Source organism: Neopelma chrysocephalum, unplaced genomic scaffold, assembly GCF_003984885.1.
Source record: "Neopelma chrysocephalum unplaced genomic scaffold, ASM398488v2 Primary Assembly neopelma1_85, whole genome shotgun sequence".
Classification (NCBI taxonomy): domain Eukaryota; kingdom Metazoa; phylum Chordata; class Aves; order Passeriformes; family Pipridae; genus Neopelma; species Neopelma chrysocephalum.
The window spans coordinates 2,145,080-2,172,971 of record NW_020897747.1 but is presented as its reverse complement, the minus strand read 5'-3'; the positions used below and the strand labels follow the sequence as shown (position 1 = coordinate 2,172,971).

The window sequence follows — 27,892 nt, the reverse complement described above, 5'->3', positions numbered from 1 at the left end:
TGGGAGGGGCCAGAGAACAGCCGGCCAATGGGAGAGGCAGGAGCGGGGCCAGGTGGGGAAGGGTGGGGAGATTGGTTCCCCTTACCAGGTGCGCGGCACGTCCACCCCCAGGTACTCCCGGCGCAGCAGCCGCGAGCTGCAGGTGGCGGCCAACCTGCGGGGAACGGCCCGGAACGACCGAAAACAGAGTCGGGACCCACCCGAAACCCCCCAAACCCGAGGCAGAACGGTCCGAAGCGCCCCCAAAACCATCCCCTACCAGATGGTGCCGAAACACCCCGTGTGACGCCGGAGCACCTCGGGGTAGTAGAACATGGCGGGAGGTGGAAAACAGCACTAAAAATGCTCAAAAAAAAACCCCAACAAACCTCCCAAAATTGGATTAAAATTAATTCGAATGGATTAAGGCGGTGTTCAAACGACGTTAAAAAAGCAGAGGGTGAAAAGGTAGTTTAGGAGATAAAATGCCTAAAAAAACCACCTCCCAAATCCCTCAAAATTTAAACAAAGCAGATTAAAACGCACTAAATTTTAATATTAATAATTTAAGGGTGATATTTAAGTTATGTTTTAAAAATGGAGGGTTAAATGGCGATTTGGGCACCTCAATGCCTCAAATCCCCCTAGAAATTAAAACAACCTACCTAAATTTGAATAAAGATAAATATTTAAATTATTTAAAGACAGGGGAGGGAGAAATGGCAATTTTTGTTCTAAAATGCCTCAAAAGGCTCCAAAAACTCCTCAAAACCCTAATGCAATAAAATGAAATTGACTATAATTCACTATACTTCAGTAATAAAGAAGATATCTAAATTATTGAGATATTTAAGAAAGGGTTAAAAAGCGTTTTGGGCACTAAAATGCCTCAGGAAAGACCCAAAATGCCACAAAAACACCTCAAAAAGCCCCAGAATTTAAATAAAACTAAGATTTAATAAATAGAAATAAATTAAGGAAATATGTTATTTAAGAAAGGGGATGATGAAAAGGCGATGTTGCCCTTGAAATACCTCAAAAACGCCTCCAAAAAGTCTCAAATCCCCATAGAAATCCCCCCAAGTTAATGCTGAATTAATATTAATAAATTAAAGCAGTGGTATTAAAAAACTGAGGGGTGAAGATGCTTTGGGCACTGAAATGCCTCAAGAAAACACCAAAAAGCACCTAAAATACCTGTTAAATAACTGCACGTCAACTAATCAATAAATATTTAAGTTTTAGGGTTAGTTGGTTTAATTAGGGTGGAACTTCAGGTAAAGACTTTAAAAGAGAAATCTGGCTCCAAAATGGGGCAAAAAAGCCCTGAAACTGCGTTTAAACCAAGCAAATTTAATCAGAATTAAAGAACCTGAGGCAACAGTTACCTACAACTGAAAAAATTTGAGGCAATTCGCCTTAACTTGAGGAGAAACAGGGTTTAAAAGGTGTTTTTAGCTTTAAGCCCCCTAATAAAACACCCGAAACTCCTCAAAAAATTCCCCAAAGCTCCGCCAAACACCCGCGATTAAAACTAATTAATCGACTAAATAATTAAATTATTCCTTACGGGATTAAATTAAGGCAACGAATTAATTTAAGGCAATAAATGGGCTCAAAACCGGCCCCAAACCCCTCCGGATTTCCCCGACTAAGCCCCAAAACCGCCTCAAAACCCTCCGCGGCGCCAACTAACGCCTTAATTAATCCCTTAGTCAGCCCCACGAGCTCCCGTTAATTAAATTTGCTAATTAGTTAATTTAACCACCGCCACGCCTCTCCCACCGCCGCCGCCAGACTGCAGAAGCGCGCCCCGCGCCGCTCCTTATATCAACCCTGTCGCTCCCCCCCCTTTTCCGCCCGGTGGCCAATCAGCGCGACGCTCGCCTCAGCACATCCCGCCCTCTGGCGGAGCGGCGCCTTCGCTGCTCAGCCAATCAGCGCGCGGCTCCCCGTAGCCACAGGACGGCGCCAGGAGCCGCGGCGGCGTTGACCAATCAGCGCCGTCTTTGCGGAGACGCGCGAAGAGCTAAGCCAATGGGAGCGCCGCGCGCCTCACGCCGGCGGCCAATCAGAGTGGGGCGGCCGGGAGGGAGGAGGGGAGGGAAACAGCGGCAAGCAGGGGCCAGGCGGAGAGATGGAGGGACCCGGGGGGACACCCCGCCATTTTTGGGGGCTCCAAAGCGCTTCAGGAGCTGCCGCGCTGCCTCCTCCCGCCTCCCCGCCGCTTTCCCTCTTCACCAATCAGCGCGCGGCTTCACCACACGTGACACGCTCGCCATATATGGATTTTATTTGCATAAGGGGGCGAGACCGCCTCGGCACCGCCTCCAGGAGGTGCTGACACACGGGTCATTTGCATAAAGGGGCGGCACCCCGCCCCTTGGGCAGGCAGCCCATATATGGAGTTTATTTGCATAAAAGAGGGCGGGGCTTATCTGCACCCACGGGGGGCCCGCAGCGCCCTGTCAGTGACACACCGGGATCCCCAAGGACACCCGGCTGCCCCGCAGGGACCTTCAGGGGCTCCCCAGGGCCACACAGATGCCCCAGAACATCCCAGAGACCCATAGGTGCCCCACAGCGACCTCCAAACCGGAGAGCAGGACATGCTGCAGCCAGCAGGGAGAACCAGAGAGCGGGACACACTGCGCCCTGCAGGGAGCTCCTCCACTCTGCGGCCAAGGGAACCATTCCTACAGAGCCAGAGCTTCACTCTAGACAAACCATCATAGAAGCAGAATTGCTGTCGGAGGAGGGGTTGTGGAAGGTTAAGTTTTATATAAAAGCAAAGAAAAATAAACCTTTCGTACAAATAAATAACAAAATTCATGCAGCAGACAATTATGTTATTTATCTACAATAGTCAACAATACAAAGAATTAGATATAAAAGGTTTCTTGGTCAAAAGCTTACTACACATTTGGAACATCTGTCCCCGTCTCAAGAGTTATCAAATACAAAGAAACTAAGCATAAAGCTTTCTGGCTTTCAAGAGCTGCCATGATCATAAAACTGAAGAAAAAACCGCTCAAAACCAAAACTATTGATTCTGTTCTCCAGAACAGACACTTGAATAAAACAAAGACTTATGAAAAAAAAAAATTGTGCTCCACCACCAAGCATATTTGCTATAGGGAGCATTGGGACAAAAAAAGAATGCAGCAGATGTTGAAATCCTTTCTTACGTTACCTGCATGATTTGGAAAAGTCTGTTTGTGGGAGGAGTGAGGTCAGTTTGCAGATACTGTCTAAGGAAACTGAAGGGGGGGGGAATCTCATCAATGCAATCATTTTGTATTAACTGTACCACAAATGACCAAGGACAATGCTCCTGAAGATGAAAGACAAACTCCTTCACGAGAGATTGTCCTGAAGCCTGGACATCTTCAGGAAATAATTATACCCCTGGGTTTTACCTCCAACCCCAGCATTCTCAGTTGGCATTTCTCTGAGGGAGTGGGAGGCTCTCATGAAGATACTTCATGCTCCCGTGCTCTGAGAAGTCAGAAACAACATGATTGTCCCCCCTCAGCAACCACTTTGTAGTTAAGAGTCCTTCGATTCCCACTGGTCCACGTGCATGGATGCGAGAAGTACTAATTCCCACTTCAGCACCTGTAGGAAACACCCAAAATAAAGGCAGTTAATCTCCTGATGCTGTTCACTTCATACTAAGCAGTTGTGCACCTTTATGTCAAAAAGCCGCCTGCCTTTCAGTGACCTGCCATTATCTGCTCCTCTCCAAATGCCACAAGTTCTGTTTTCCCAATATAAAAGTTAGAGGTTAACTATTACATTTTAAATTGTAATGGTTATACTTCTGGCTGCTACAGAGTTACTTTCAGAAAGAAAGATGCAAGAGAGAGAGGAATCTCTTACATGGAACTTTAACTTGTTTCCTGAGGGTTTAATCCTTTAAAACAAAAAGACAATAGCTAAATTGGTCAAGATTATGAACTTACATCTTTTTTTATCACACTGAGGAGATATTGCAAGATCTTAACTAAAATTTTTGAATCACATGGAACACTGAATGTTCCAGATAACAGATTAACAGCCTGCAGTGGAGACTTCAGACTTTCTACCTCAGGAAAGAATGTTTCCCTTGTCTTCTGCAATTCACAGAAGTACATCTGTTTATTTAAGCAACTCATACTCAGTTTGGTTCCTGCCCTTCATTCAACACTGCAGGGCTGGCACACTGGACAGTAGCTCAGTCTGCCCAGCAGGACCAAAACATGTCATTCTTTACAGCATCATTGGGAAGAGAAACAAAAGGAAAACTGTTTACTAGTTTCACATCCTGGGTTGCACTGTTCTATCACCATATGCATGCAGCACACTTTGATTGAACAGAGCTGCAAAGGATTCAAACCAACTTTGTGTGTCTAGGCTTCAGCTTTTCATACAGAACCTTTCCTGGAAACCTCTTATTAGACAGTAAGATAAGAGACTAATCCTATCTTCCAGGGCTCATACTGCCACACTTTTCACACACTCCAGCAAATTATGCAGTTGCATCCCTGCAATATTTTCTCTCTTACCAAGTCCAAATCTGTAGCCATCAGAGAATCGGGTACTGGCATTCCAGAAAACACAAGCGCTGTCGACATGCTGGAGGAAGAACTCTGCTGTTTCCTCTGGGAAAGCGGCAGAGACAAAAATAAAATCCATTACCTACAGAGTGGTCATGTACTCCAATAAATACAGCACAAACCAGTGAACAGATGTAACAATACAACTTTCATGTGCAACCTATCAGACAGTATATAAACAGCCTGGGCTAAGCCATGCTCATTTATACCTCCTTCCCAGTATGCTTACCAAGTAGACACAACTGCAAAGGTTAAAAGAAGCTTGTGAAGACTAGAAGAAAGCAAAAAAAAGTCTAATTCTAAATCATCCAGTCTAGAACCTTCAAAGAGGGATTTAGTTGTATGACCGGGGAGAAAAAACAGCTGCCCCAAACCACATCTGTCAGTCAAACTGTTAAACTAGAGTCAGCTCTCCGTCAGTCTAAAATATGGAATTGTTCTAGATAATGAAAAATCCTAAATTCAATTGCTATTGCAGGTAATATCTGGGAACCACAATGCAGAAATACCACATGCAAGACTGTGAACTGCAGATCAGTTGCCCTTAGTGACAAGACAAACACTCGGGATCAGCTCTATTTCCAGTACAGTCCCTACAAATCACCGGTGCACCAGCTCCCGTGGCAGTGGGTTATATGGTATCAAACACATGCCTTTTAGTGACACTCATTTAAGCTCAGCAGGAGGTTCAGGAACAGAAGCCTGCTTGACTCACACACTGTTCAGATGCAGATCAACGTGACCTTACGCAGCTGATTTTCAGTTCTGGGCTTGGTTTGGTTGGAGAGTCTCGGCACAGCCCTAGTTAGGTTTTGAACTGGCACAGACCCGAGAGAAGAACTACTACAATGTAATTAGTTACACTAAAATCAGGAATTGGCAGTCAAACCAAAACAGTAGCTTAAGGAAGGAGACTGGTCACTAACCGTTCTCTGTGATAATAACATCCGTGTGAGAACTTCCATACTTGTGGATATGTTCAACAGCCTCATGAACGCTGTCCACCACCTCAAGGCAGCACTCCAGGTCCCCGTATTCCGTGCGCATAGATTTCACTTCGGAAGGGCTGAATGTCAGGTAAGATGCAAACTTTGGGCCAGCATGAATCTTCACCTGCAATACCAGAAACATTCTGTGCTACTGACCATAACAGAGCCTGCCAGGTGAAAAGTGTAGCTTCTTGTACTCTGTGTGGGATGGACAGCAGTCCCTGTGGTGCAATGTTCTGGACCTGTGACTAAAACAGCATTACAAACACACCAGTGTTTTGGCTGTTGCTGAACAGAGCTTGCACACCATCAAGGCTTTCTCTTTCCCCCCCCACTCTGTCCCCGTGTAGCAAGAAGGTTGGGAGTGTGCAGGAAGCTGGGAGGAGACACAACCACGGGAGCTGACCAGAACTGACAAAGGGGTATTCCATGCCAGACAATGTCATGCACAGCGAAGGTCATGCACACCTTCAAACTGAGGGGAGAAGGTTTTGAAGAAGGCAGGCATTGCTCAGAGACTGGCTGGGCATTGGTCTGCTTGTGGCAGACCACAAGTAATTGGCTTTGCCTCACTTGCAGGTGTTTTGGGAGGCTGGTGGGTTTTTTGTTTTGTTTTCGGGGGGGGGGATTGTTGGGTTTTTTTCTTCCTCTTTCCTTCACTTATTAAACTTATCTTTCAACCCACAAGGTTCCTTGCTTTTGCTCTTATTCTCTCCCTCTGTCCCACTTGGGGCAGGGGAGAGTAAAACAGACAGCTGGATAATGCTTAGCCACTGGAGTTAACCCACAACATGCAATGTAAGAAAAATACGCCCATACTTTGGGAAATTTGGCAGATTGGTGAACTAGAAACAGGGTCAAATAGCTGATATGCCAGGTTGGCTGCCTACCATGACAAGCTCCCAGCTCAGGACTCATTTCAAATTATTTAAAGCAATCACATTGCTTAGAAAGTTCTCGGACAAGAAGACAGTACAACACCAGTGCTGGGAAAACAGCTTCAATAAAATACGGCCAGTCCTGGTTTTAAAAAAGTGAGTAACAAAAGGAATGCTTCCAACCTTGCACTTACAGAAGTCTAAGATCTTGATCAGCTTTTAACCCTTTATTTTGTAAAATGATACCAACCCTCTCTGAAGCATACGTTTCAGACACAGAGGAGTTTCTGGGTCCAAAATCAAGAAAACTCACACAGAGTGTGCCAGACCAAATGCTTCTCAAGTTGTTAGAAAAAAACCAAACAAAACCCACACAACAAAACACAAGTATGAGTGACTAACCTGTTCTACTCTCAACATGTCTATGATCTGATCAAACAACGGGGTTCTCAGCAAGTCGCGATGGATCAGGAGAGTTTCCAGAGCGTTACAGGCAGCAGGATATTCACACTTTGAGTCTCTGACTGAGGTTTAAGAGTAGATAACTTGGTTACATAACATTCATGACAAGGATTTTGAACAGCATATGCATAATAAATGACCATAACTACAATGCATACTCCAAACACGAAGTTGAATTACACACATGAGGTTTAAGTCACCCTCTCACAGCTTACTTATCCGTGTGACCTTCTCAACGCTGGCATCCGTGTCCACGTACACATGGCAGATCCCTTCGCTGTGTCCCATCACTGGGATTCCCTTGGCAGCTTTCTGGATATTCCTGACCAGCTGCGATGAACCACGTGGAATGATCAGATCTATCAGCTTATCCAAACGGCAGAGATCTTCTACTTCCTCTCTCGTGTTCACCTGTGGTAGTTGCAATACCGACAGTTTACAGTTTGAACTTTCAAGTTTTGCTTATACTTTTTATACATACCATAGCAAAGGAATAGTTGACTGAACTCCAAGCACTTACCAGCTGCACTGCATCTTTGACTCCGTGAATGGAGAGTGCTTCTTGTGTCAGATGATGGAGGATTTGATTGCTGTGTGCTGCCTCTTTCCCTCCTTTAAGTAGTAGGCCATTTCCACTGGCTATGGCCAAAGCAGACACCTGTCAAAAGCATTTATTGAAGGGGAAAAAAAAATCCCTAAATGTAATCTGGTTCTTCTGTCAGAATGACACTCACAAAATAAAACCGGGATTTTTAGTGCTGTTGATTTACTCAATATTAATCTCCAGGTTTCCTTTTATGGCTCCAAAAAATCCCTGCAAGTAACAGCACATTTAACTACAGAAATTATGTGTCAGTGTTTCAGGAACAAACTTGAGTTTTCAAGGTACTATTGCCGGGGCAGACTGCAGTGGACAAGTCAGAGGAAATCCTGGACACAGGGTTTGATAAGAACTGGGCAGCTGTGTGGGCAAACACCCGAAGGAGAAAAATTTTAGGAGCAAGAACTCTTGTCCTAACCGTTGTGGCAGAAAGTGGCTAAGAAGCTCTTCCTATGAGCTTCTGTATTCCTAACAGCTCCTGTTAAGTCCTAGCATCTGTATGAGCCAGTTCCTGGTTAATCCCAGCCTGCAGTTCAGCTGTGTACAGCATGGACAGAGAAAATAAGAGCGTATTGGGAGGAGCCCCCCAGGCTGTGAGTTGGACACTGAACACACACTCATTTAAACACACACGGGACCTGCACCATCTGAATGTATGATAACTCCTTCTATACATCAGGTTTATAAAAAACAACCTGCCCTCCCCCCCCTAAAAAAACCAAAACCAACCAACAACCAAAAAACTCCAAAACAAAACAAAAAACAGAAACCCAACCAAAAAGAAAAAAAACCCAGCCCCCTCTTACCCCTGAAAAAACAACAACAAAAAACCCCAGGCCTGATTAACTGAGCACTGCGGAAGTAAGTTCTGAAAATATCTCTGCAGAAAAAACAGGGATGCCAACAAAATCAATTGCAGAAGAATCTAAGCAAGTCTTTTGAAAGAAGACTTCTTGCAGTCTCATAGTTGCTCACCAACAGAAACACCCTTTCTTCCATCACCAAAGAATTCCCAGCAGTGTAATCTGCCCCCCTTACACACCTGTGGGAGACAGTCCGGACGAGACTCAAAGATCACGAGGAGGACCCCGATGGGCACTGTCACCTGCTCCAGGTGCAGGTTCTTTGCTATCCGTGTCCTGCGGAGCACGCGGCCCACGCTGTCCTGCGAGGACGCCGCGATCTGGCGCAGCCCAATGGCCAAGCTGTTCAGCTTCGATGTGGACAGACTCAGACGTTTCAACAAAGGAAGAGCCAGTCTCCCTAGAAGAAAGAAAAAGTTGTCCTGGAAATCTGTGCTAGTCTGCCTGGGCTCAAGCAAAAGTGACTTAAGCAAGTGCTGAGCCTCAGGAAAATTCAGGTATTCTCCACACTGCAGCACGTAACCTCCCTGAGATGGAAAATGCACAGCGTTAAGTTTGGTAGTCACAATAAAACCACTCAAATATGACTGTGATTTCGCCCCCACATTTTCACTTAATGCAGCTTAAGTGCTTTGTACATGAAGCAACAGCAACATCTACAAAGACAAAGTTTGTCCTATTTCAAGTACTGCTGCATGTCTGAATTTCTTACAGATTTCTAACCCTGCAGTATTTCTGGAAGGTCCAGGCAGTAATTTCATCTGTTTTACAAACAGAAATGCCAAAGCAGAGAAATATTCACAGCACTGCTGTGAATATGGGCAAGAACTTTCTAGTCTGAGCACATTCAGACATTAAGTTAACCCAGCAACGCCCCCTAAAATACTCTGGGCAGTAATAAACGGTTCCCTGGTATCTTCCACAGATTATTACAATTCATGATGTGCCCTTTTCATCTATTTGCTATGCCAGTGTGTACACATCTCAATTCCAGCTTCTCAATGAATGCATCCATCTAACACAGAAGAATGGGTTTAATCCAAGCCACCTAAAGAGAACCTTCCTCAATCAGAAGGGGATACAGTTCTCTTTGGAGAACATCAATTTAAGTGTAGAGACGACAGCCTTCCCCTCAGGAGCCAAACATTACCTTAACCAGCCCATAAAATATTCACTCTATGCATGACAGTAACAGAGATGATATTTGGGGTTTTTTTTATAATACATCACTTGGTATTTTGCAGGGCCTTAGTATCTTCTCTGATGAAGGCAACTGTTTTATGTAATGAAGGAAGCTGCAGCTGTTTATACTGACAAGCTCTCAAAGCCCCAGGTTGACTAATCTGTGCCAGCCATAGTACCCAATCCCAAATAACAGAAGATTCGAGTTCTTCTCTTTGTCTTGAGGCCCAGAGAGGTTCAAGATGATACTATTACCATAGAAAGATTTGAAATATTACCTTTATTTTCAGCCTCTTCTAAGTCCTTTTTGTTTGCCAAGAGAATTTCTTCTCTCTGGTCAGTTAGTAAGTCAGCAAGACGATAAATAATCTCCGCCCTCTGAAAGAAAAAACAGCTTCTGAACTGACCTCTCACACAAAGTCTCAGCCACTTGACATCTGGGCCCTACGCTCCATGACACATCCTCTCACTGTTAACTCTCCCAATACTTGGCCAGCTGACTTCTCCAGCCTGCATCATATTGAAAAATAAGGCTGAACATTGTTTCAACCTTTATTTTGCTTTTTATTATCTTGCTTTCCGTGCCAGGTGTTCTTCACCAAACTCACATATTCTTCCTTTAGGAGCACCTTGTGCCCAGTTGCAGAGCAGTGATTGCCTACAACTCTGCTTTTGCATACATGTGGTATGTTGAACTCCACACAGGAGTGAATGAAGCAAGTTATTCCAGTCAGTCCTTCAGCAGCTCTGACCACAATTCATTTCTCTGTCCTATTAGACACTATCAGAAATTTTATAAACCCCACATGAAAGCATGTTTTACTCCACAGCCCCAAGGTACATTATCTTTTGGCTCTTCTCATCTCTGAGGATGCTACAATACAAATGACAGATCTGGCACACAAAGAATAGATTCTTGTCCCAAAGGACCCATTTATGTTATAAATCCGTGTTGTAAAACTTGCCACACATGCAGAGTCTTAACAAGTAGGTGCTATACTGTTCTGTCACCTGCTCAGGCTGTAGAGCTGCCAGGGTCCTGCCACCAGCTCGAGCCATCTCAGCCTGCTGTTCTACTGTAGGGCCTGCAAAAAAAACCAAAACCATGCCACGCAGACAAAGTGACAGCATATGCAGAAGTGAACACCAGGCCTTCTAACTTCCCATTCTTTGCTCAGATCAGGAAAGCAGGTAAAGAGTCTTAAATGGAAATTTCAAGAAAAAAGTCACATGCTAAAACAGAAAAATCTGTACCTGACACAAAAGTACTGCTGTGGTCCCTATGTAAAGCCACCACAGAGATGTGGTGAGTGTGCACCATGTATCAAAAAGACTGGACAAAGGACAAAAGAACAGCAGGATATATCTCAAGACATAGTAGGCTTCTGAAAGAAAGGAGGCAAACTTTGAAAAGTTTAAGTATCCAGCTGAGGAATGTATGCATGGGAACATATGAAAAATAATGGGAGCCAAAGCCCAATTCTGTAACAGCTCACAGAAAAACTGCTTTCCCTCTGTCTCTCCTTGTATGCATTTTAGAATAAAGGTGCTGAAATTATATGAAACAGGTAATTTATGTTTCTGTTTCAAAACAAGTCATCATGTTCAGGCATGTTCACAAGTAACTCATGGATAAACTAAGTTGTTATTTTTAACTCTCCTGAAATCTCCTGTAAACCAGATGACCTGAAGGTGCTAAATACAACCCAACTTCTGTTTTAAGAAGGGACCCATGGAAACAGCCAGAGTGGGAACTCCAATGTTATGGAACATATAAAGAGGTGTAGTGGCAAGTGTAAGAAAAGGACTTGCAGACACATGATTAATTAGACTTACTTAAGACGTGTTAAAACATCTTTTTACAGTGATATCATACTTTTGAAAGTATGGCATTTTTTGGTGTTCTTTGAGAAAACTGATATGTATGTAAGCAGATATAGTTGATTTCTAAAAGTTACTTGAATTTCCAAAGTGTGTTTCTTGGAAGATGGAAGACAAAGAGAAGATTGGAGTAAACACCACAACAGTCCACAGGGACTTTGGCTGTTTGCTGTGTTTGTAAGGCACTCAGAGTGGGATCACAAGATTAAAAGCTTTACTGCTGATATAAATTTATGATAGTGGGACTAACCAAAAAGGCTCTTGACCATAGTGACACAGAGTGGGTTCAAAGGATAATTTGACACATTCATACAAGAAATCCATTAAGGATTATACATGAAGAAATTCACTTGGCTTAAAGTGCAAGTCAAAAGTATCACTCCACACTTACCCTATTCTGCAAAGGTCACAAAGGGAACCAAAGCAGGGAATTCAACATTTTCTATCCTTACTCTAGAAAATAGCTTTCAAAATCCATTTTTCAAGCAGAGTGTGGTTTCCCACTTATTGCACGGGTCTAGACAAATTTTAGCTTTTCAGGAAATCTCTACAACTCTCAATGTACACATTATCTCTGTACTCACCTGCAGGTTTTACCTCTGAAAAGAAAGTTCCAACTTTCTTCCCTTCCACAATATCTGTGATGACATGACCTGAGATCTTTGGGTGGGTTCCATTTGCAATCACTACAGAGGTGCCTCCTTGGAGGGCCCACAGAGCTGCTTTCACCTACAGCAAAGGATAGAGCCAGTTCCAAAAAATTCACTTGTGTTATTTGAGTCACCACTCACAACAAGAGTTCTTGGCCCACTCTGACCTCCAGACTGACCACTCATGCTTTCAAAGAACATTCAACACACTTCAGGAATTTCCATAATGTAGCACTGAATGAGATCATGTATTTGCACTTTACCTTCCCTTCCTTAACCAGCTGCCCCTTTATAAGCACACTTCAAATTTTCCTAACAGTTTGCTTTTTTCAAGACTTCTGCAAGGGCACATTGGTCATATGTTCTTTCTCACCATTACCTTATGTTGAAAGTTCTTATTACTCTTTGAAGAAATCCAATTTTCTTTTTTGAAAATATTCTGTTGCCATTTTTTCTGACATTGATTAGGTATCATGGATTAGCTTAATCCACTTTAAGTGACCACATGATATTACTTGTACTGCAGAGCACTGTTCTTGCTCAGGTGCTGGCCATTACTATATAATATTAAAATATTATTCAATACCATTAGCTGTCTGCATTACTCCCTTAACGTCTGATCAGTCTGAGCACCCCTGGCTGCTCTGATCAAGATGTTGGGGTATTGTCATTGCTTATAAACCTCTGGTGAAGTTATGAAGTTTGCTGAAGGGTTACTCAGGTTTCCACACAAAGTTTTTACCAACTCTTTTCCTATTCAGCTTCTCATTGGATTTTTTTACTTATTTGATTCAACAAAAACATCCTTCCCAAAAACAAAACAAATGTTCCATATTTCTACCTTGGCTTCCATGCCACCCATTCCCACTCGGGATTTGGTTCCAAATGTTACAGACTGCTGGTCGCCTGGGTAGAATATGTCAATGAGCTTTGCATCATCAGATCCTGGAGGGCTGTTAAAGAGTCCTGAAATAAACAATAAAAATCAGTTATATACCCTCATGTCCAAAGCTCATGCATGAAAAAATAAAAAAAAATAAAACAAACCAAGCAACACGGGGCTAAAAAGCTGTATTCCACTTCAAAGGATTGAAAACTTCCACTGAACCCTGCTTTTTGAGCACGAAACACTTCACAGGCAGTCTCAAGTATAGGTTTATTGAAAGCCTAACAAATAAGAAAGCAAAACCCCACATGCTGAACAGCAGCAGGTAAGCTGGGAGGTAGTGATATTTGGTTGAGGTTAGAGACAGTTTACAGCTTTTATATGTTCAACATCAGGCCTTACATACACAAGCCCCCAACCTAAAAGACAAAGGACAATACTCCTCACCAAAGCCTCAGATGATATTCTTGAATGCTGGGTTGTACAGTGAGAAACTGGGCAATTCAGAAACATGTAAAAAGGGTTCAGAATTCTGCTAAGAAGGAACACAACACTACAGAGACATACTCTACTAATATTTTTAAAAATCAAATAACTTTATGTAACTATGTTTGGAGTTGGATGACACTTTAGTTTATCTAACACATTAAATTTGAACTCTTGCATCACACTTCTCAGAAATTCTGTGTGAACAAATAGTGCCATGACAAATTAGAGGGCACAAGTGCAGACTATCTGTGTCCATTCCTGACAGCTTGGGAAGGAGAGGACACATATCTTTCCATAAACAAAATGTCACACTGAATGAATAAGCCTGCAGGGTGGGTGTGCTGAGTGTTAACTTTTTTTACAAGTTGTTTTGACTATTGCTTTTATAAGTTATTCTCAGACAGTCATTTCGACTAGAATCAACCATGAAACCTGGTTGAATCTGCTAAAAGCAACTGTATTTATGGAAAGACATCACCTCCTTCCTCAAGGCCTAAAGTATGTGTTGAAGTCCAGGATCCACTGAAAGAAACCCATCTGGAGAAGATGAAAAGGCTGTGACTTAGGTGATGTGGTCTGCACTGATGTGAAACTGCACCCACTACCCTCCTCTGCCTAGAAAACAAAGTTCAACATCCACAGGTAACAGGCTTATGCCACAAAGCACAGCTCAGAAGACGTGAGCAGTGTAAGCCAAAAGTCTGGGAGAGAAAAAGTTTGGAAGATCAAAGTATATGGAAAGCAATGACCAGGACTTCTGCTGATAATTCACTGAAAGACAGCACCTGCTGCCAGAAGAAACAAACTATTGTAGAATAGTATTTGGTTTATAATCTTTATAATCCTTATTCTAGACACAGCCTTTATCCTGCAGGGTGCTCCTGACTATCATACAACTCTAGAAGCTGAAAGAAGTACCACAGTACACGTGGTATTCTGGGTTCTGAACAAGTCTCAGGTTCACAGGCATTCTCACCCACCCACATTCAACAGTGTGACCTTTGGCTTATTATTATTATTATTAATAAGTCTTTGGCTTATTCCACAGCATCAGCAGGGGGTACAGGCCTGAAGGAGTTAAGGAGTATGTCGCAATTGTTCATGCAAAAGGGATGAGCTGAAGAGATCAGTAAAACATGAAAAGAGGTTGGTTTGACAATCCACTGTAAAACTTCATTAAAACTAAAAAGAAATTAAAGAAATTACTCACAAACCTTCTACATCTGAGAGAACAATCAGGAGATCAGTTTTCATTTCCACAGCCAGTCGTGCTGCCAGACTGTCGTTGTCCTTCACACTGATCACCTGCAATGCACGTGCACATCAGCAGCACTGGGGAGCAGGAGGAGCTAAGAAATGTTTGGTGGCAACACACAAAAGCAAGTTACCTCAGCACTAACAAGGCCTCCTGAGCTACTTTGTTCACACCCACTGCGACTTCGAAGGTGATCTTTGTGTGAAAGCACATCTGCTTTTGGAATGCAGTACAGCAATATCAAAATGACAAAGCAGTGGCATCAATACCTGCATTCTCTACCTCAGTGCCCAGGGACAGGGCAAGAGGCACTGACCCTGCTTTAAGCAGGGGTGCTGGACTAGATGACCTGCACAAGTCCCTTCCAACTTAAACTATTTGGTAAAAAACAAATCAGGCATGCTTGGTTTTGTCAGAGCAGACATTATCTGCCCTGCTTTCACCCCACAACAATGTATCACAACAGACACAGACAAGTCAGCACAGTCTTCCAGTGCTCTCTGTCCACACTAACTGTGGATGTGTGTTTCCCTGCTCTAGGCTTCAGAGGTCCCCAGTTATGGCAATAGTCAAGTACACATTAGAGCTGTACCATCTGCAAGCAGGAGCCACCCCCTTGCAATACTTTACCCACATTTACCCCCTGCAGATCACTGTTTGGCTCTGGAGGTGGAACAACAGCATCATTGGTGTTAATTATAGGGACAATATTCATCCTTAAAAGCTCATGTAACGTTCCGTTTAAGTTGCGACGCTTCTGTTCATCATGGAAATCCAGGTTGGTGACTAAAATCTAAGAGGAAGAAAAAAAAAAACTTAGCTTACCACCTTTTCTGAGAACAGAATCATAAACTTACGTATTAACATGTCATAACAGAGCAGTCATGCCTTTTGGGTCACTAAAGAAACAGAAACTATGTTTCAAGGATATAGAATACAAGTGAGAACTATTCTTCCCACAACATTATAGGTTTACATGCCTTAACTTCCACCAGAGCCTTTCTCAAGCTGACAGGTCACACACTCCAGAGCAAATTTGGAAAAATAAAACCATAATCAGAACACAGATGCTGATGGTAACTACTCAGACCTAAACAATTCAACAAACTACTCAAGATGTTGCCTTTCCTGATTTTCATCACAGTTTCATGTTCCTACCTGTAGCAAGCAGAAGAGATGCTTTATCTCCAGACTTCTCTTCAGCTCACTAGAACTCACTTGCTTTTCTGAAAGAATTTTGTCATTAAAGCCTCCTGGATGCAGATACCATCCCTTTCTTCTTGGTATTTTAAGACCAAAAAAATCTCAATGTCTGCTCTGGAGAGACTGGTTTTTTTATTTTTACTCTGTAATTGGATATTTGAGAACTAAGCAAACAACTCCAGCACACACATGTTACAATAGCACTTGGAATCCCGTGTATGCTCTGACCTTTTTGGCAGAGACAAGGAATTTGTTTATATCAAAGGAAATGAAGCTGTCTACAGACTTTAACAAGATTCTAATCCAGCACGACCTAGAGTGATTTTTAGCTATACGTAAACATTTTAGGCATATCAGCTCTGCCATATTACGGGAAGAACTTCCTCCAAGAAAGACTTTATACTAGGCTTCTTAACTCATTAAAAGTGTCTAAACAAATAAGGCCTTACAGTTAATGCAATTCTGTATTCTCAGAGGATTTAAGATAAGCAAAGCCTGTTTAAGAGTAGTTCAAGTGATAGAGTGGCAGCCTTCAGTGTAAGACTCAGACTAGGAAAACCATCATCCACAAGCTAGAAAGGTCTGAGGAGCAGATGGGCGGAAAGTTCTGAAGTGTGGATATGCACTTCCACCAGCCTTACAGATTGCGTGGCAATTTAACCACTCGTGATTTTTAAATCCTCACTTTGGATCGCCATTGAGCTTTTGTGAAGAGATCTTAACAGACTCTCCCTGCTATATAAGAGCAGGACACACCTGAACCTCAGAAGGAAAAAGCATATTTGCTTTATCTTGACGATGGATAACTCCATGTCAGAAATACTTAGCAAGGCACTCCTGGATAAGGTACCATTTATATGACAATAATAAGCAGCAAAAGTAGCAAGTCAGTCTAGGAAGGAGGGAGTGCCTTACCTGAGCTGCACAGATGCTGTACTGTGTAAACATGGCCTCGTACAGGGCCATGAGCCCACTCTGGCCTGCTGCTGCACAGGCTCGGGCCTCCAACACTGGAATAGCCTACAAAGACAAAGAGCAGCTGTCAGTGACTGGAGCAGGTACCAGCCAACATTTAAGAAAAAGCATGAGTGCCACCACCCTCTCACCATGTCTTTCAGCTGACTCTGGCCTGAATGAAGTGCTTGCCTCACACTCTGAGACAGCAAGATCTCATGACGCAACCGCTGCTTTCCAAAGGCTACAGCACCACTGGTGACAATCATCATCTCTCGGCCCTGGTTTTGCAGCATTGAGACCTGTAAGTACAGAAAAAAAGAAATAGGGCCTGGTGTACCCTCACTGCCAGCATGACAGTCCTGGCTGTTATAGACAACCTTATGCTCACCAGTTCTGGCTGACACAAGTGCTGTGCTTCATCCATGGATGCACAAAGCAAGGCAAACATCCTTTAAGATATTTCTGCACACCTTCCTACCCACTGAGGAGCTATGCCAAGGACTGTACGCCATCTACAGCTTCTGCTAAACCTTCTTTTCACAATACCAGTTTTTATGACAGAATCATGCTTGAATCTTCAGAATACATATTACATGCTAACACTTCTACATCCCTCACCTCTCTACCACCATGGCCAAAGGGATACTTCAAACCACGTAATGTCATGCACAGCAATAAAACTGGGGTTGCAGAACAGCAAAAGGCAGGGGGTTGTCTTCCAATGTGGCCACCACTCAAAGACCAGCTGGGCATGGTCTGCTAGTCCGATGTAGTGAGCGATTGCCTCAGAATCACTTGTTTCTTTTCCCCTCTCCTTCACTTATGAAACTGTCTTTATTTCAACCCATGAAATGGGTTACTTTTGCTCTTCCCACTTTCTTCCCAATCCCACTAATGATGGGACAGAGGTGTGGGGAGCAAACAAGAATCTGTGTGGATGCTTAGCTGGTGGTCGGGGTCAACCCACCACACCTTCAAACAACGATGTCCTGAGTTACCTGGTTTATGGAACCGCAGCACAAGCGATTGAAAAAGAGGGTTTACTACAATCTTCTGCACCACTCAGCAATCCTGGAGCATCTGAAGTCAAACCAAACGTTCAGGCTCAGGATTACCTGCTCTACAATTGAAGCCAGCCTTCCAAGGGCCAAGCCACACTCATCCCCTCGGGTCACAACAGCACTACCCAGCTTCACCACGATCCTCTTGGCGTGCTTCAGCTCGCTCCGGTGTGCAAAGGGTTTTCCATGGGCACGGCTGAGCGGCACCGTGAGAAATGGAATGTTGCTCCAACAGCGGATGGATTCATTGCTTAATCTTTGGTTACGGTGAGGGAGGTCTGTGGAGAAAGAAAGAAAAAAAAAAAGAAAAGCAGTTTTAAGTGTTTTGTTTGGACTTTACGCCCTTGAGGTCATGCAACATTTCCTCCCTTTCCAAGGCTAAAGCTCACAACACACACTTCCCAGTGACTGGGAAAGACAAGTAGCTTTCAATTCACCAAAACACAGCAAGAACCAGTACCATCTGAGCAGCACTAACCACCCCTAAGGTATCTGAAGGCAATATCCCATGCATCACAGATCTCTGACTCTGGGAATCTAGAAGACCAAACTGAGGGACACTGTAAAAGAGCCCACACAGCTCACATCACAAAGACCAGTTTTAAAAACAATCTCCTTTGCCTTGCCTCATTAGATACAGTCATAGAGAGTTTTCCTGTCTGTAGTAGCAAAGAAAGCTTGACAGTTAGGAAAGAAAAGAAACACAGCTTTTACAACACCCCTGAGTCAGGTATTTTTGCACATTGCTTTAGTAGGGGCAGTTGAAGGGGGATGAACGTACGAACTCGGAGTCGTGTGGTGGTGTCCGAACCCTGGGACAGGAGACACAGTCGTGCCCCAAGCCTGGCAGGGTTCAGGAAGCCTTTGGACAATGCCCTCAGTAGTGTGCTTCAGCTGAGCCCTGCAGCCCTGAGGCATCAGGCAGTGGGACTAGATGACTTACAACTAAATTATTTTATTCTAGTCAATCCTAACCAACATCTCATCTGAAGATGCAGAGACTTCTTTACAAATCAGTAAACTGAATCCTATGCCATGGTCAGTTACCTGATTTTATTTCATATGTTCACTATCTCTAATTTTGATGCTCTATAATACAAAATGCATTAATTTCTAATCCAAAAGTGACTGTTCTTGGTGCTAGTTCTCCTGGAGAAAGACAGGAACGAACACCGTGCTACATAAAAGAGAAACTTGTAATTTTAACAATGCTTTAATTAAATAAATCTTTTGTTCATTATACACATGGAAGCAGCTTAAATGATTAATGATAAATGAGGGCTGCATTAACATGGCACACAAATAAAAGTAGGAAATGCAATTTCGAGAGGAGTTTCATTTGCCCCTCATTTTCACCATGGAATACTTGTGAATGTAAATAAGGTCTGTGAAAAACTGGGTGAAGGACTCCAGTTTAACTCTTCTTTCCAGCATTATACCTTACTATTTAGTATTTGCTTATCCTACACAGTATAACCAGAAAGGAGTAAAAACAATCTATTTCCAATTCTCTTGGCTAGAGATTCAGGATTTAGAAGGTTCCAAGAAGGCAGCTGCTAAGGGTTATCCAGGATCTTAAAAGAAACCATTTATTTTTTTCAGAAAAACAAGGGAAAAGACAACAGTTCTAGAACAAGCAGAGAACTTAATTAATCTCTAATAAAATCTTAACTGCTAATCTTGCTCTATGGCTGCATAAACCTGCCTTTTTTAGTTACTTTACACCGGACTGAGATGTGAAATCAGCTCTCACCTTACGTATGCCAAACACTTCTGGTGATGCAAGCCCATTAACTTGCCCCGTATGCAATTAGGAAGGAACTGAAAGAGCCAACCAGTCCATGTTTTAGACAAATAGATTTAAAGGCATCCCAGTTTTTACATCTTGCACCTTGTCAACAGTTTCACTTCCTTAATAAAGAAGGGGAAACATATGAAACATACTCAAGTATTTGGCACCACAGATCCTTTTATGCAACTTGCATGAGGCTTGCTTCTCAGGAGTAAAGAAGCAGAATTTCAAAATACACCTGAGCTGAACAGAACAGAAAACAACAGTGGAGAACAAACAGAAAACAGTGGAGAACAAAAAAAAACTGTGATAAATGATCACTCCAGCTTTAAATCACAACTGATGAAGTAACAAGAGTTGCTCCACTGTTGGATACTGTCAATACTTAGGAATAAATTCACAGTTAATACTGTGAAAATTACTGACTTTGGAAAATGAGGGATTTTTAGAAGTATTACAAATACAGAAGTCAACAGAACTGTAGATCATAAAAAACAAGTTTAACATTTTCAAGATTTCCACATTTAATTCATATAATTACTAATAAAAGAGAACTGTTAACACAGAGACCAATGGGAAATTAATCTTGCCTGCAAGGGTAAACAGCTAATCTCTTGATCTAATGGAGTCTATCTATCTTTGCCTTTTCTATTTCAGACTACTCATCAAATAGACACTGAATGGTTCTCTCAGGTTAGATTTTCAGAGAAGAGATATTTACAGGGCACCTATGTAATTACACTCAGGTTTCCTGCAAGCATCTTTCTACTTTTATCTATTCCAAATAAATTTGAGCTTTGCACCTTACTTTACTCAAGACATCTGTGGGGTGAAAAGGCAGATTGGGGAGCAGACATAATCAGATCTTGTTTTCTAGGAATGTATGAGGATGAAATAAAGAACTTTTACAGTAGCAGTACTTTCACAACTGATTTTTTTTTTTGCTTGAAATGCATGTCAGAATGAAAAAAACACAAACTCAGACATCCAGATGAATACTACTGAGTTGAGGGAGCAAGTAACATTAAGAAAGTAGAGCTTCAACTGCAGTTCACTTCAGGGGTTGTAAGTTTGAATGATGTTGATGAGATGATTTTCCTTTCACCACAGCAAAGAGCACAGACATGCCCAGACACAGTGACCAGCAGTACTAGAAAGGTGTGCTGTCTCTCATACATACATGGACGGGGAATGGCTGCCACAGCACGTGGAGACAATACAAAGCACCATCCCGGGGAACGGACAACAGGGCTCAGAGCAGCTTGACACAACATTCTGAGATGCCTTCTGCAAATCAAGGATATCTGCAAGTTAAAAGGGAGGAAGGGGGAAAACTGGTTAAATATCAGTGACTTTCCATCTATATTTCTCTCTTCACCCACTCCCCCACTCCAACTCATCTTTGTTCTGTACAGTCTTAATACCATTTCCTTGAGTCCCTTCTCCATTATGCAGAATTTGCTTACAGCCAAGAAGAACTGAAGGCCCCTGTTCTCTACCTGCTGCCAGAAGATCATTATAAAGGTAAAGAAAAAAACATGGTTCCCCAAGAAGGGAAAACACTATTAGTGAATGTACCTACAATGGATAAAAGTCCTAATTTTGTCCACAGAGAAGCCTGGAAGAAAAAAAAAATCCAGAGAGAGAGGTTGCATCATCCAGACTTCTCTGCACACCCCACAACAGAGCATCTCCTACACTTGTCATGAACCTCAGCCCTATTTAATACAGGAAATATGCTCGTTCACTTTTCCTTGAGCGCTATCAAATTACAAGATGTTATCCATGATTGCAAGCAAGGACACGAATTTCCAAGGTACTTGACATTAGTCTCCCTTGACTGAACCTGTAAACACTCAGGATTCTTCTAGTTCTAAAATTCACTAGAGCAAGTACACAGTAAACAAGGGATAGAGAGTTAGCAATTTCCTATGACAGCTCCAGTTGAAGTAATGCACCTACTATCACAAAGGAACCAAAGGAGATTAACAAGCATCCAGTTCTCTCAGACACTATCCTTCCCCTTTTACAAAATTTTGCTTCCTTTACTTGCTTTCAACCCATTTCTCTGCACCATTGGAATAAAGCAAACACCCCTGCACAAGCTATGGGACAGAGAAGGTATTAAAAAGAGGGCACAGAGGTCTTATAGTAACTGCATTGGAAGGCTGCTATGACAAATACCAGGACAACTATAGCAGTGCCAGGGTGTACGTGAACATTATCCTGCATCAGTGCATTGCCATTATCCCTCACTATAATCCTTACAAAAATCTACACCTCTACATTAGACAAGGCAGCCACCAGCAGATAATGGTTCTCTAGTCTAGTAAAGCTGACACTGCACGCCATTTTAACAATATTAATCTGCAATGTCCCTCCAATTCTGCATTTCATCTGAAATGGCAATACAGACCTCTGCCAGGATGAGGCAAAGGACTCAGAGCAGATGATGAAACCAAGCAAGTACTCAGTTTTCTCCTCATAACAGGGAAAACTTCAAGGAGCTGGGAAACAGTCCTAACTAGACATTCCCCCTGTGAGCCCTTACCAGGCACCTCATGTGCCTGCCTCTGGGGCTGCACAATTCCCACCGTTCATAGGTGGTCTGGCTGTTCCAGCCTTCCACCCTGAAGTTCACCTTCAACACCTACTATCAGACAGTTTTCTCAACAGGATCTTCCTTGTGTCTCAGAGGGATGCTCAAAGTCCTGACAACCAGAGCTGGCAAACAACGGGTCCTTCATCCAGAATCCCTTCCACCAAAAGTATCCTGAGTGGGAGAACCACCACTCTAACTACAGGGCTGCTGGCAACTAAGAGCAACCCTCTCCTGGGAGGCTGTCTCCAGTTTCCCTTTGCCAGAGACACCTTTGCTGAAGGGAAGCAGACAGTGAAGGGTGAGAAGTGTCAGATACGTGGATCACTGGAAGGAAAAAGATTAGGAAAAAAAAGCATGTTTTTGAAACTTGTGAGAAAAGGCAAGGAGACCAAGTTAACAAGAAAACAGAAGTTTAAAGCAGCAGCAGACATCAAGAAAATGAAAAGAGATATGTGAACTGGAAATGATGCTGCCAGAAAGCACAGACAGAGCACAAGGTATGCTGTCAGCCACAAGCTTTCTTTAAAGGCCACTCCAACTCCTTTCTCTCCTCTCACTCAATCAAGGACTTAAAGCTAATTTCAATCCTCATTTTCCATTCCACTCACATTTCCACCATTTTCATACCCGGAATGGTTCTGGTCTTCAGTAACAAATTAAAAAAAGTTACATAATTAAAAATAGAATACAAAAAATAATAAAATACTTCTGCTTTACTTAGAGGGAGCAATAGAAAGAAATGCAAAATGCATTATTCAGGTATTTCCCCTAGCATCAGCTTAATTTTTTTTTATCACCAGAAAACCCTACTTCTTCCAAACTAGCCTCCGAACATGACCTTTAAAAAATATCATTTTCCCATTATCTCTTTAAATGATGAAAGTTGTCCTTATATTGTTGCTAATAGAAAGCAATACTATTGGCTAGTTTTCATATACTTTTATCTTCAAAACAGCTGTTAAGTAGCACAGCACATTTATTCTGTTCCAGATCAGTGTACATAGACTTAGTCACCTTCCAAAGCAATCAGAGATCTGAAATCCTAAAACTGGTGCCTTGAACAACAACAATCTATAACACTGTTTTTTCAGTCTGCTGGCCGCAGACCCGTAAGATGTCCATAAGTATCTGCTGTGAGTTGATTAAAATAAACTAAATAAACTTTTCTCACAGTTTTATATATAAAGGCAAATATCTCAGTGTTAGGACATTCCACAAGTGAAAAAAATCTGGAAACCAAACTGATAGAAAAACCTATTCTGTACTACACTTAAGCGACGAAGTAGAGACAAATCAAGTTCCAAGGATATGCACACAACTGCCAGGTAGTCTTTACCACAACACAAATAAGTCCTCTGTGACATGCAGAGGCTTTTGCTATTTAAACCGCTTCATCACCTTACCAACTAAAACTTTTGCAAAGGGGAAAAAACCCAAAACTCATCTGCAGTTCTTCGTGTAAACTTAAACCCTAGAAACCTTCCCAGAGGGGCGCCAGTTCAGAAGAGCTGACTAAAAGAAAGGAATCCTTCAAATAAATGGTGTTTCGAGCAGCTCGCGAACAGCTCCGCCGGGTTCTGCAGCAGTTCCACGCAGAGGGAAGAGGCGACTCAGAGCAGCGAGTGCCACGCGACTCCTCCTGCCCAGAAGGATCCCGGCGGGGCCGCCCCGTGTCCCGGCCCCGGAGGCCTCCCGAGAGCCCCCGGGCCACACCCGCGAGAGCTCGGTGCTGCTCCGTTGTGCCAGCCCCGCTCTGTCAACCGGGGCCGCAGCAAAACCGGCGCTGTACAGCAGCAGCAGCAGCAGCGGCGGCAGGGCCGGGCCCCTCGGCTGCGTCTCTGCCGGGGAGGGAAACCTAGGGGCCGTGCGGCTCTCCCGGGTCGCTCGGGCCCGCGAACCGCAGCAGCCGGGGACCGGCCGGGGACCTCCTGAGGACTTCCCGGGACCCCCCGCCCCACCCCGCGCCACCTGCGCTCCGCACCCGCCGCCTCCTGACGCGGCTCTCGCGGAGCAGCGCCCGCGCACGGCCGAGCCGCGCGGCCTCAGGCCCGCCCCGCTGTGCCACCGCAGCCAATCCGCGGGCACCGCTCACCCGCCGCAGCCAATCCGCGGGCCCCACCGTGCCCCCGCCCCCCCCGCCGTCCCGCAGATGATGTAACTCCGTTCCACGTTGCAGCACAAAATCCTGGGCTTTACAAGTTGCAGCGTTAACAGACGTTTTGTCTGGTCCCGGACTAGTCCAGACAGCCCTACCCACGGCACGAGCTGCTGAGCCATCTCCCACAGCCTCCTTCACCTGGACTCGCCCTGTTCTCACATGTCTGCAGACAGCAGATGAAAGGGCTGTGCAGCCACACTTGTGAGAGTGGCTTTAGCTCCTTAGGCCATTTATATCCTTTCTTTTCTCCACTGTAACACAAACCCCTCCACAAGGGCAAGAGTGCTGGCTTTAGTCTTCACTTTACCTCACATTATCCCCTTTGCATTCACTTCTAAATTAAGAAAATCATAGAATCATTTAGAACCCTAGAATCTCCTGAGCTGGAAGGGACCCACAGGGACCATTAGTCCAACTCGTGCCCATATCCAGGACACCCCAATAATCCCACCCTGTCCCTGAGAGGGTTGTCATAATGCTCCTTGAGCTCTGGAAGCCTTGAGACCCTGACCACTGCCCTGGGGAGCCTGTTGAGTGCCTGATCACCCTCTGGGGGAAGAACCTTTTTCTGAGATTCAGCCTAAACCTGCCCTGTCACAGCTCCAGCCATTCCCTCGGGCCCTACCACTGCTCACAGGGAGCAGAGTTGGAGCTGCCCCTTGAGAGAAAGCTGCAGACACTGGTGAGCTCTCCCGTCAGAGCTTTCCTCATATCAAGGCTATTTCATATATACGATCATCTCCATTGCTCTTCCTCTACCTCCCCAATTAGCCCAGAGTACAGCATGTTACCCAATATGCTGTACAGAACTGCACAGAGTACTCAAATTTGGACAAAGCAAGGATTTATATAGTGGCATAATATATTTTTTTATTCTGCATTCATTCCTTAAGTGATAATTTCTACCATTCTATTTGCTTTTTGACTTTCACTACATCTTCAGCTGACTTTTCAGAGTATCATATACAGTGACCCTCAGGTGTTTTTTTCCCTAGATGTTGCAGAAAAACATGAAAATAGCATTGCTTTCATATTCCTACTAACACAACATGCAACAAGAGCAGCTGAAAAATTACTGAAGCTAAGCCTGAAAGATGCTCACTTTGCTATTGAACACCATTTTTATAACAATCCAGTACAGAGTAGCTGAGAAGAGCAAGGGAATACAGCAAACACAGAAATAAATCAGTAAAGCATTTTACACAACAAATAATATTCACTGGTACAAATATGGAAAAGGTAATGTAGTTTCTGAAGTGACTAAACATAAATACTTTACTAGAGAACAGGGAAGAAGAAAACTTTATTTTAACCCTTTGTAATTGCTTCTCTCAGTGTCCTTAAGAGCAAATCTGGGAAGACAAAGAAGGTAAACACTTTCAAGTATCTGTCAATTCTAGAGTAGAGAGTCAGCTCAGGTATAAGCATTTATGGAAATATTTGAGATATTATTTATTTAAGAAAATAAAACTCGTCCTTACTTCACAGTACAGAGTTGCCAAAGGCTTTTGGTAAACCGTGTAAGCTTTGCTCATTAAGTCTCCTTTATCTACAGTTTTATTACGTTTTTCTGAGGGCTGTCAGGTTACTTAAAAAAACTTCTAATCTGATCCTGTCCTGTCTACCGTGAAGAAACACTATGTGAAGAACACAGGCTTATCACCAAGTCAGGTCAAAACCTAGGTAGTGACTCTTAGGTGTCAGGTGGATTTAAATGTTTTCTTTGGGCATGGAGAAATCTTGTAAGTAGCCACAAGAGACCACCAGCAAGGAAAGAAAACCTGCAGAACAGCAGCTCTGCTCTCACAGGGCCCCAGGGGGGTGGAGGCCCGTGCAGCTCCAACCAGCTCGTCTGGTGCTCGCAGGGGACCGAACTGCGAGTTCCCGGTCGCTCCTCGCGGCAGCACCGCCCCGGGACCGCCGGCAGACCGGGACCGCGAGTCTGAGCGGCTCCGGGAAGCCTGCGGGGTCCGGGAGAACGGGGCTGCGGGTGTCGCCCGGCAGCGCCAAGGCTGAGACACTCCTCCTCTCCTCTCATCCCTCGGCCGCTCCCGGGCCCCGCGCGGGACGGGAACGGGCAGCACCGACGGACGGTGGGCACGGCCGAGGCTGCTCGGCCCGGCCCGGCCCGGCTCTGATCGGCTCTACTCACCGCCCGGTTCTCCCCGGCCCGGCCCGGCCCGGCTCTGCTCTGCCCGGCTCCCCTCAGCCTCAGCCGCCGCCGCCTCACGTCGCTTCCGGCCCCGCCCGCGGGCTCTGTAGCTGCTCCTCCTTTGAAATCCAAAATTGCATCTTCCAAGAACCGATGGTCAGGCTTGGAAAGGGACCTTAAAGATCATCTAGTAAAGATCGTCTTCACTCGGACAGTGTAAAACCAGACCTACTGCCCCAAAAATGGCACGCTGGACAGCTGGCTCCAGACACAGTGCGGGCAGCAGGGACATTCCACAGCGCTGTCCCAGCCCTTCCCAAGGAGTACAAACACTCCATCCTGTGCATCTGACACAGGAGCCTGCCTGGTGTGTGCCACTGACATACCGTGCTGGATACTGGATTGCAAAGGAGGCTATTTAAGATCAGGCAGTGGGGAAAAAAACATGACAAGCACTAAAATACACTGTCATAGGAAACTGCAGATTCTAAATGCGCATCCATTGCTATGGCATGGCTAGAATTTGTACAGGCCTTAATTCAGGCTAGAACAGGTTATGGAAAAGGCTCTTTCCAGCTCCATTTCTTGCAATGACAAAATGTCAGACGATCCAAACATGAGCTAGAAAATACGACATGTTGGAGGTTGAGGTATGGCAGAGAATTACAGTATAAGGTGATGCATTCTTACTTCACATCTTTGCAGCTCATAGATGAACAGTATCTCTGTAGTCACTCTTAACTGATTTATCTCAATAATGCAGAAAATAGGGATGCCAGATCCTTTTCATTCAAGCTATATCCTGACACACTTGGCCATTTGACTTTTGGGAAGTTTCTCCAGCTAACCCTTTGTTAATTCAGTTACTGTCACCTGTAAATTAATTTTCTGGATTCCACAGATCAGAGGCATCAGAAGACACAGGACACACTACAGATGTGTTCTACTAAAAGCTCTGCAAAGGCACAGCTGAGAAGCCACGTCTACCTAAAAATCCAAGCTTGTTGCTATACTGGTACCAGCAGCCCTGTGTAACACTGGAACACAAAGTGTTCAGCGCAGTCTGCACGGGCTGCCCCAGAATCAGAATCCATGGAAGCAGCAGACACTTGCATGGAATTCTTTCCCAGCTAATAAACCATGCAAACACTCACAAAGGTAAACATGTGAAGTTACCCCAAAATCTGCATGTTTGGTTTTGTTTAATTCGCATTATGTCCCTTCATACCCTGACTAATTACAAGTTTTTCAGTT

General features: G+C 44.0%; 1 protein-coding gene across 6 annotated transcripts; it reads right to left on the bottom strand.

The window, feature by feature from the left end:
- Positions 1-2,811: 2,811 nt before the first annotated feature.
- ALDH18A1 (aldehyde dehydrogenase 18 family member A1) lies at positions 2,812-27,770 on the bottom strand. Of its 6 annotated transcripts, none has more exons than XM_027692286.1 (18): positions 26,639-27,770; positions 20,907-21,030; positions 17,989-18,212; positions 17,023-17,172; positions 16,832-16,936; positions 15,348-15,506; positions 14,673-14,763; positions 12,925-13,049; positions 12,018-12,162; positions 10,564-10,637; positions 9,831-9,930; positions 8,550-8,770; positions 7,427-7,564; positions 7,122-7,317; positions 6,847-6,968; positions 5,504-5,690; positions 4,527-4,622; positions 2,812-3,597 (listed from the first exon to the last, which is right to left on the bottom strand). In XM_027692286.1, the coding sequence occupies exons 2-18, from the start codon at positions 20,998-21,000 to the stop codon at positions 3,416-3,418; spliced, it is 2,409 nt and encodes an 802-aa protein (XP_027548087.1). In that variant the 5' UTR covers positions 21,001-21,030; positions 26,639-27,770; the 3' UTR covers positions 2,812-3,415. The 6 variants fall into 6 exon arrangements, with proteins under 6 accessions (XP_027548087.1, XP_027548086.1, XP_027548089.1 ...); XM_027692285.1 differs by lacking the exon at positions 26,639-27,770 and adding an exon at positions 24,310-24,374; XM_027692288.1 differs by lacking the exon at positions 20,907-21,030 and having other exon boundaries at positions 26,639-26,759.
- Between the last annotated feature and the right edge of the window lie 122 nt (positions 27,771-27,892).